This window comes from Globicephala melas, chromosome 16 (genome assembly GCF_963455315.2).
Source record: "Globicephala melas chromosome 16, mGloMel1.2, whole genome shotgun sequence".
In the NCBI taxonomy this organism is placed as follows: Eukaryota; Metazoa; Chordata; class Mammalia; order Artiodactyla; family Delphinidae; genus Globicephala; species Globicephala melas.
Window position 1 is genome coordinate 39,975,196 of NC_083329.1, and position 9,408 is coordinate 39,984,603.

General features: G+C 42.0%; 1 protein-coding gene across 1 annotated transcript; it reads left to right on the top strand.

The window, feature by feature from the left end:
- Positions 1 to 3,261: 3,261 nt before the first annotated feature.
- On the top strand, positions 3,262 to 6,261 carry DKK1 (dickkopf WNT signaling pathway inhibitor 1). Its single transcript, XM_030864963.2, has 4 exons — positions 3,262 to 3,629; positions 3,863 to 4,025; positions 5,192 to 5,335; positions 5,470 to 6,261. The coding sequence occupies exons 1-4, from the start codon at positions 3,384 to 3,386 to the stop codon at positions 5,721 to 5,723; spliced, it is 807 nt and encodes a 268-aa protein (XP_030720823.2). The 5' UTR covers positions 3,262 to 3,383; the 3' UTR covers positions 5,724 to 6,261.
- Positions 6,262 to 9,408: the final 3,147 nt, after the last annotated feature.

A 9,408-nucleotide genomic window follows, 5' to 3' on the forward strand; every position in this document is an offset into this window, starting at 1 on the left:
TGGTCACAATTCCTAGACCTAACATGTCCCAAAATATAATCTTCCCCATGACCTAATATGTACCAAAGTATAATCTGTTTTGGAAAAGCTCTTCCTCCATTCCACGTAGGTATATTTGTTTCCCCAACTACTCTACTATAGACAGAAAGCTTTCTGAGGACAAAAAGGCTGCCTTTAATATTTTGCGGGTATATTCCCAAAGGGACTAGGGTAGCATTCTGCATATAATGGTCACTCACTGAATTTAAACTGGATGCTGGTGGAACAATGAACTTCACTTTATCTCCTTACTCATCCTGCTCTTTTGTGGCCACTGTGCAAACTCAATCATGAAAAGGATGTTCAAATTGAGATTCCATCGACAAACTAAGTTTTCCCATTTGCAACAGAGGGTTGGCCTGCTACAGACCCAGCTCTCTCTGAGGACCTCCTACATAAGTTCTTTCCTGTATAATTTGAGAGCTTACTTCCCCTCCCCCCTCTAAATTATTTGTAGGTAGATAACCTGAGTACTCATCTTTTCTCACACAGCACCACATGCACCACGTACAGTGCTTAGCTCATAGTAGGAACTCAGATATTGACAAATTCACTATTATTAGCTTTCAAATCATGACTTCAGGAGGAACGTGGGAAGCGGGGAAGGATCCGCTCATGAAACCCTAATCTTGCCTTAGCTTCCCTAACTCAACACAGCAGACTGTCTAAGCTTAATATTAGACCATAACAGATGTACATGTTCAGGGAGCAAGACTGAATTTATGCAACAGGCCTTTTGTTGAAGTTTTCCTTTTACTGATTAAACTGTTGCACTTTTTTTTTTTTTGGCCTCTAGACAGCGGTTTCATTTGTGAATTCAAGTTCTTAATGGACAAAATTCGTTAAATGTTTTAACATTTACCATCTCTTCCAAAAAGAGGAAAAGAAATTGGCTTTCAGTGTGGCAAAGCGTATTGTATATTTCAATAGGAGAATGGGAGTAGGAAGAAATATTTTAATCCATCCCAAGGGCATGGGATTCTTTCTCCACATTTCAACATTGTAAGAATTTAAGACAGACTCTAGACTTTCTACCACACGGAAGGTACTCAACACATTGATTACTGACATTGTTATCAATATTCTGCAGGTGATAATATGGCACCTAAAATCCCCTATGCCTTCACCTTTTTACCCTACAATACCTCTCCATCTATGTAAACTTCATGCTGGCTGAGGGTCATGGCATATCTGCCCAGGGGAGACCTGGTTCATTGCTGCTTCTCAACAAAAGGTGTATTGGCTTGTTCCTTTCTTAGGCTCATTTTTAAAAAGCCAATATAAACAACCTCCCCTTTGTTTCCAAATTTCAATTTGTTCTAAAAATTTTTAGAGTAGTAGCCAAGTCTAAGTTACTGTCCATGTTCTTAACAAAATCTAAAGAAATATGTGCAAGTTAATCCATGTTAGAATTTTAAGGAGGAATTATCAGTAAACCAGAGGAAATTTCACAGGACACATAGAATTTAGGATAGCGGAGGGGCACCAGTGCAAGGAGAGGCATTATTAAATAATTGTTTAGAAGATATTCTTAATATGACCTTTGAAACCCAAGAAATTAGAACACAGAGGATTACAAATTTGTTTTTAAAACTACCCCTTCCTCTCTTAACTTTAGGATTATTATACTACTGCAAGACAACCACTGGCTACACTTGGTGGCGGTCCCAGTAATCAATATAGTAGATCGGTATGTAGAGTGATTATAAATACCCTGGAGGTTAGAGGAGCACAAAATAAATACACCCTAGGCTTTTTCATTCAACAATGATTATTCAATCATCTCTTTTTCTAAATTCACATAGCAGTTATCCATCTTCTTATACTTATAACATCAACCTGCTTTAAAAAGAACTGTGTACATTTCTTATCTGTATTATTACTTTAGTTAGAATATTTGTATTCAATGCACCCCCGCGCCCACCCCCCCACCCCACCCCCACCCCCCCAGAGGGCAACAACGTGAAGGATAGCCCATTGCCAGGGCACTAGGCTTCCAATATGTTTTTGTTGAATCGATTATTTGCAATGCATGAGCAGGACGGCATTCTTACACACTAGCCTTACTTTATTATTTTTATACACTGACTTACATGACGACAAATTCACTTTCAGCTTCCCCTTTCCAGAAGCTAGTCTCTTATCTCCCTAGAGCGGGTATTCCCTGATTCCAGGAACTGTCTGAGTTGGGATCAAACACAGGCGTTCAGAAGCTTTGCAATATGAAATACTAATGAGGAAGGCGCTAAGCCTTAAGGGTTTCTTATCTCCCTGCGTTAACCCACCGCTGAGAAGGGGGAATCAGGGAAGGACCACTGACCCAGCCGTTGGACCCTGTCCGCTTTCGCTCCTGCCACTTTGATCTTGCGCGTCTGCCTAATCAAGTTCATCTACTGCCGCGACTGCTCAGATTCAAAGAACATTAAATAGCTTGATTATCGGATGGTCATTTCCCTCTTCCCTCCACCCCTGATCTAATGTCCAAACACCAGTCTCTCGCCTCCCTCTCTAAACTTCCCATCAAAAGAGAATTAGTTCTTCCTTCTTACCCTCGTTTGATGTGCAAATGTCCTTCTCTTTGCACATTTTTCTCGTGGGGGCGGGGGGAGGGGAAGAAGGGGGGTGGAATTGAACGAACTTAAAACCGAGGATCTCACCCCAAATCTGCAAACCGTGACTCTAAAGGGTTAATCAGCAACTTGCAAGGGCCACCTGGCCCTCTCGCTGAGACGTTTTGGTAGAGACTTTGAATTACTGATCTGGTTGTATTTAATACTGAATATTATTTGTGTGTACAACAAAAAATAGTACCGGCGTAAAGAAGAAAGGAGAAAAGTGGTTTTGCAGAGAATATCACAATGCCTGACTGAAAAGTATTTGAGATCCCATGCCCCTAACCCTACTGCAAGGCAAGGGCACCCGAGTTCCTTCCACTTCCCGCATTTATTAAAGTTGTCTCCTCTAATGCTCACTGATTACCATCACCCCGAAGGTGAGCTGGGCAGGGGAACGACTGCGCAAGGGAGGGGCGGGGTGAAGAGTGTCAAAGGCTCCCCTTCATGTACACAAACACACCCCCTTCCAGCCCCTCCCAACGCTTTGAAATCCCAACCCGGCTTTGTTGTCTCCCCCACCCCCCCCCCGAGGGGCCGGAATGCTCACAGCCCACAGTATAAAGGCAGCCGCGGTGGCGGTGGCGGAGCAGAGCCCCGCAGTCAGGACTCTGGGACCGGTGGAGGCTCTCGGAACCCTGGCTCTGCAGCTGCGCCAGCACAGCTTCGTGGGATCCAGGCTTGCAAAGCGACATTCCTCCTTTCTCTTTGTCTCCCTTGAGTCCTTCTGAGATGACGGCTCTGGGCACAGCGGGTGCTGCCCGGGTGTTGGTTACCCTAGTAGCTGCGGCTCTTTGCGGTCACCCTCTGTTCAGAGTCAGTGCCACCTTGAACTCGGTTCTTCTCAATTCCAACGCCATCAAGAACCTGCCCCCACCGCTGGGCGGCGCTGCCGGGCACCCAGGCTTCGCAGTCAGCGCTGCTCCGGGAATTCTGTTCGAGGGCGGCAACAAGTACCAGACCATTGACAACTACCAGGTGAGAAGGGTCTTGGGGACCTGGGGACGCTGTGACCCTGAAGAGGTCTTATTGGGGGAGGAGGGCGTAGAACGTGCTGTGTGCAGTTCAAGGCGCATTTGGAAACTCTGCCTTTGGGAGCAGTGGGCAGCAGCAGCTTTTGGAGAGGTGGACAGAAAGGGACTATGATGAGTCCAGGAGTGTGGTACCTGGCTGCCCAGGTGCCTCACCCTCTCCTGGCCCCCTTCCCGCAGCCGTACCCGTGCACCGAGGACGAGAAGTGCAGCACCGATGAGTACTGCGCGAGTTCCACCCGCGGAGCGGGTGCAGGCGCGCAAATCTGCCTCTCCTGCAGGAAGCGCCGAAAACGCTGCATGCGTCACGCTATGTGCTGCCCTGGGAATTACTGCAAAAATGGTGAGTCGGGTAGCTTCCTTTCGGACTCAAACCATCCCGCGCTTGTGCGCCTACAGTTGCGAGACAATGCTCTCAGCTTTCAGAACGCTGTGGCATCACCTGCAAATGGGAGTTCAGCGTGCGAGGTTCCCCTGAAATGTTCAGGTTAGTGTTTAACCAGGGAGCAAAGAGAAGTACAGAGATATTGGAGCTCCTTATCTCCCTTTGTGCCCCCTCGATTACTTAACACGACGTCTTACCTCAGAGTGGGCCCTTCCATAAAAATTTGTCTAGAGAGAGCCTTGATACCCTTTGAGAAAGAAGATGGGGAGGGAGGTGGAGTTATACAGAGACCAAGGAAACCAGACTGGGCGTTTAGTTGCCTTTTCCATTTTTCTTATGGTGCCTCTCACAGCTCTGCCAGACTAGCCTCTCCTTCAAGATCCCTGTTCAAACTGTTGTCAATCAGAAGACAGAGTAATTTATCTGTGCTGGCCGTTCTTAAAGATCTTGATGCCCTCACATCCAGGCTTCTCCATCCTTCTCTGCCTCTACCTCCTGCTACCTTAAAATAAGTACTCCTCCCCCCAACCACAGATCCACAAAAGTTTAATGTCTCCAAGAGGTAGACTCAGCCAAAGAAGTCTCCAGAAATAAACTTAAGGGTGGTGATCCTCCTTAGGACCCAGTAATACTCCGGGTGAACTAACTAAATCTCTGTAATATAGAAATTATACAGTAAAGTAACTGGTGGTAAAGAGTGTAATCTTCCAGGCAGCAGGCATTGCATTTGCTTAACTTAGTCTGGCAGTACCTATATAGCACCAAGGGCAGAGAAGTTATTTTTAAAAACAATTTTTTAAGTGACTGATTTTATTTTTCTTACCCCAAGGGTGATATTAAAATGGGCAGAAATTTCACTGCCACTACCGCAGTTGGTGGGAAAATATTTTAAGTGGCTAGATTGGGGATGTTACATGTGAGTGCACAGTGTACAGACTGATGCTTCTGTCCATCTGGGGAGTTTTGCTTTAACACTTGGAAGGAAGTTTGGCTCGTGTTTAAATTAACCTCACTACAGTGAGGTATCTCAAATTGGTGCAGGCATAACAAGACTGCCACTGTCACAGCGATTAGCAGTAACAAATTACAGCTCAGGAGTTAATCACTATCTCCTGTTTCCTTAGGAATATGTATGCCTTCTGATCACAATCATTTCAATCGAGAAGAAATTGAGGAAACCATTATTGAAAGCTTTGGTAATGATCACAGCACCTTGGATGGGTACTCCAGAAGAACTACACTGTCTTCAAAAATGTATCATACCAAAGGTAGGTTAAAGTATCTAAAGTCTCATTCTTTTTTGTTAGCACATCAGTAGTGTCTTTCAGATCCACCTTATTCCACCTTAATGGAATAACACAGGCTTAGCAGTGACCATGTACTTTTCCTATTTTCTTCCTAGGACAAGAAGGTTCTGTCTGTCTTCGATCATCAGACTGTGCTACAGGGTTGTGTTGTGCTAGACATTTCTGGTCCAAGATCTGTAAACCTGTTCTCAAAGAGGGTCAAGTGTGCACCAAGCACAGGAGAAAAGGCTCTCACGGGCTGGAGATATTCCAGCGTTGTTACTGTGGAGAAGGTCTGTCTTGCCGGATACAGAAAGATCACCATCAAGCCAGTAATTCTTCTAGGCTTCACACCTGTCAGAGACACTAAGCCAGCTGTCTGAACACAGTGGACTCCATTTACATAATATATGCTACGAAAACTGTTTGTGACTTTTGTGAGCTCAATCCTTAAGGATGTACAAATTCTACGGTTACAGTTAAGCATTCCAATAATACCTTCCGAAAATCTGGAGTGTAAGAGCTTTGTTTCTTTGTGGAACTCCCCTGTCATTGATTGCAGTAAATTACTGTGTTGTAAATTTTCAGTGTGGCACTTACCTGTAAATGCAACAAAACTTTTAATTATTTTTCTAAACGTGCTGCATTGGCTATTGTTCCCCTTGTTATGTAAATGTTTGTATACATTGTTATCTTGATTCTGATAAATACTCTATATTGAAATAAATACTTTCAGCCTATTCCATATTGAATTGAAATAAATACTTTCAGCTTATACTTCTTAAATGCAAAACCCTTTCCCCTTTTAGTTCTGGAATCTAGAATGTAAGGAGCTTTTGGAATGACAAGTGATAGGTATGTAAGATTTATCATGAAAATATTAGCTTATTTTCCAAAATGTACTCTCTCAGTGCTTAGATTATATTTATCTCTAGGCTGTGATAGTGCTTGAAATAAAATTTAACTTTTAATACCATGAAATATTACAAGTATAAATAAATTTTGGCAGTGTGATCTTAGAGGGCTGTTATGTGTGTGGTGTGTGTTTGTGTGTGTGTAAATACAGTTGACAAATACATGCAGATTTTGTACCAAATTAGTCAACTTGAAGTATCTTAAATACTACTTCATGCCAGGAAGACTTGGTTCCAACTACTTTGATTTTTAAATAATTATTACCTAAAAATCACAAATCCTCTCTCATTTTGTTCTTTGCTTCTCTTGCTAGATGAACTGAACATTTCAGTTTTTGCTCAACCAGAAATCTGTTCATTGGAAGAGGACAGGGGTATATTGTTTAAAAGAAAACTCATAGAAATGAAGTCTAAACTGGCTTTGTGTTTTCATTTGCCAACTTTGATACTGACAAATCTGATACTGGGGAAGGAGAGAGCAACTGTCCCAGTTTACACTTATTCTGTAATATTCAAACATCTCCATCAAAACCACAAAATGCTGGGTTTAAGGGACTCCAGAGGACAGTGACTGATAAATTGTCTAAAAAGTTTCCTTAAATAACACAGATGTCCTAGAATGTTTGTTGTTTTTGTATTCCCGGAAGTGGTTCAATTTCAAGGAGTTTTGCCAACAGGACACAAGGGTTGGTTGGTTCTTCCCTGAGAAGGGAACTGGCAGGATGTCTGCTGTTACATTCCTTTTGTTTGGAAGTTTCAGCTTCCTCACCCTGGAGAAACTGTCTTTTTCTACATGTGCTAGTTCGCTGATGTGCCAGGAAGGCCAGTTCTAAGGCCTGCCATCTCCAATAAAGCACAACAGAGGAGAGGAAACAGGAAACCCTTTTTTCGAAAAGAAGAAAGAAGGGCCTCTGTTTCAAGAGGGGAGAGGAGGAATCATTTAAAGGGCCTTGGCTATGGGATTCCTTCATTTATGCCGGAACTGGCCGTGACCAGAGATGCTCCATCTCTGCACATGTTAGCACATCAGCCCTGGTTGTAGCCCTCCTTGCAACCCATTGCATGACGCGGATGGGAGAATGACAAACCAACCAAGAAGAGATGCCTCTTCTTCCTATCCAGCTGAAGACTTAGAAAGGGATATCAAAAAGAAATTCTGCACATTTATAAAGGTGAAAAAAGAATATAAAAAAACCCTGTAGTTACTTTATTAGCTAGTAATGGAGGCTGGAAGATGGAAGTCAGGCACAATACCAAAATCAAAAGAGGATCATTGAAGGAACCTCAAACATTTTAGATAGTGGCTGCTGACACTTGAATATTATTTCACTTTAAACAATTTATTTGAATGGAAAATACATGAACTTGGGAATGCATTCACAAAGCATTTTATCAAATGGTAGCATACTCTATACACTGCCCTGTACCTTGCACTTTTTATTTTACATCCTTGCAGATTATTCTGTGTAATACAGAGAGGTATCTCATTCCTTTTAATGATTGCCTTAAAGAGTGTAGTATGTTGGAATGGCTATACTGTAATTTAAAGAGTCATTATCGAGAGACATTTAAATTGTTGCCAGTGTTTTTGTTATAACAAATATTGTGCCATCAGTATAGATTCTGTGTGTGTGTTCATGTGCTGATATAGTTGGAGGATAAGATAATGACTCATTTTTGTAGGAAAATCCAAATTTAAAAAGCATGCTTGCTGTAGCTACTCATAAGGGGTGGCATGGGCAAAATGACAAGATGTCTGTTCATCACTGATCTAGTGATGATTAAACTCTTGCTAAATTGTGTCAAAGGAGGAAGAGGGAAGAGGTCTATCCTATCCATTTTACAGTAAATAGTAATCTGTGGCATTCAGTTAAAGGTAGACTTGTTAGGATTAATCTCCAAAATATACAAGCAGCTCAATATCAAAAAGCAAACAACCCGATCCAAAAATGGGCAAAAGACCTAAACAGACATTTCTCCAAAGAAGATACACAGGTGGCCAACAAACACATGAAAGGATGCTCAACGTCACTAATCATTAGAGAAATGCAAATCAAAACCACAATGAGGTATCACCTCACACCAGTCAGAATGGCCATCATCAAAAAATCTACAAACAATAAATGCTGGAGAGGGTGTGGAGAAAAGGGAACCCTCTTGCACTGTTGGTGGGAATGTAAATTGATACAGCCACTATGGAGAACAGTATGGAGGTTCCTTAAAAAACAAAAATAGAACTACCATACGACCCAGCAATCCCACTACTAGGCATATACCCTGAGAAAACCATAATTGAAAAAAGTCATGTACCACAATGTTCACTGCAGCTCTATTTACAATAGCCAGGACATGGAAGCAACCTAAGTGTCCATCATCGGATGAATGGATAAAGAAGATGTGGCACATATATACAATGGAATATTACTCAGCCATAAAAAGAAGCAAAACTGAGTTATTTGTAGTGAGGTGGATGGACCTAGAGTCTGTCATACAGAGTGAAGTAAGTCAGAAAGAGAAAAACAAATACTGTATGCTAACATATATATATATATGGAATCTAAAAAAAAAATGTGGTTCTGAAGAACATAGGGGCAGGAAAGGAATAAAGACGCAGACACAGAGAATGGACTTGAGGACATGGGGAGGGGGAAGGGTAAGCTGTGACAAAGTGAGAGTGGCATGAACATATATGTACACTACCAAATGTAAAATAGATAGCTAGTGGGAAGCAGCTGCATAGCACAGGGAGATCAGCTTGGTGCTTTGTATCCACCTAGAGGAGTGCGATAGGGAGGGTGGGAGGGAGATGCAAGAGGGAGGAGATACGGAGATGTATGTATATGTATAGCTGATTCACTTTGTTATATAGCAGAAACTAACACACTATTGTAAAGCAATTATACTTCAATAAAGATGTTAAAAAAAAGGTAGACTTGTTCTAATTCCTTTGATTTTAAAGTAATTATTAAATAAAATTACAAACAAGTCATTTCCCCATCCCTTTTTTCTTGTTTTGTTTAACCTGAAATCTACTGATAGGAATGAAGATGGGAATATACTGTTTAAAAGAAAAATACAGACATGCAGCCTAAATATGACTGTTCGTATTTCAGCAGATCAGAACACTTTATGGACTTTCCC

Bases quoted from the DNA above. Each gene is read 5' to 3' on its own strand.
- DKK1 (XM_030864963.2), top strand. From the start codon at position 3,384: ATGACGGCTCTGGGCACAGCGGGTGCTGCCCGGGTGTTGGTTACCCTA. The intron at 3,630-3,862 runs GTGAGAAGGGTC...CCCTTCCCGCAG, and splicing joins AGACCATTGACAACTACCAG to CCGTACCCGTGCACCGAGGA. The intron at 5,336-5,469 runs GTAGGTTAAAGT...TTTTCTTCCTAG, and splicing joins AAAAATGTATCATACCAAAG to GACAAGAAGGTTCTGTCTGT.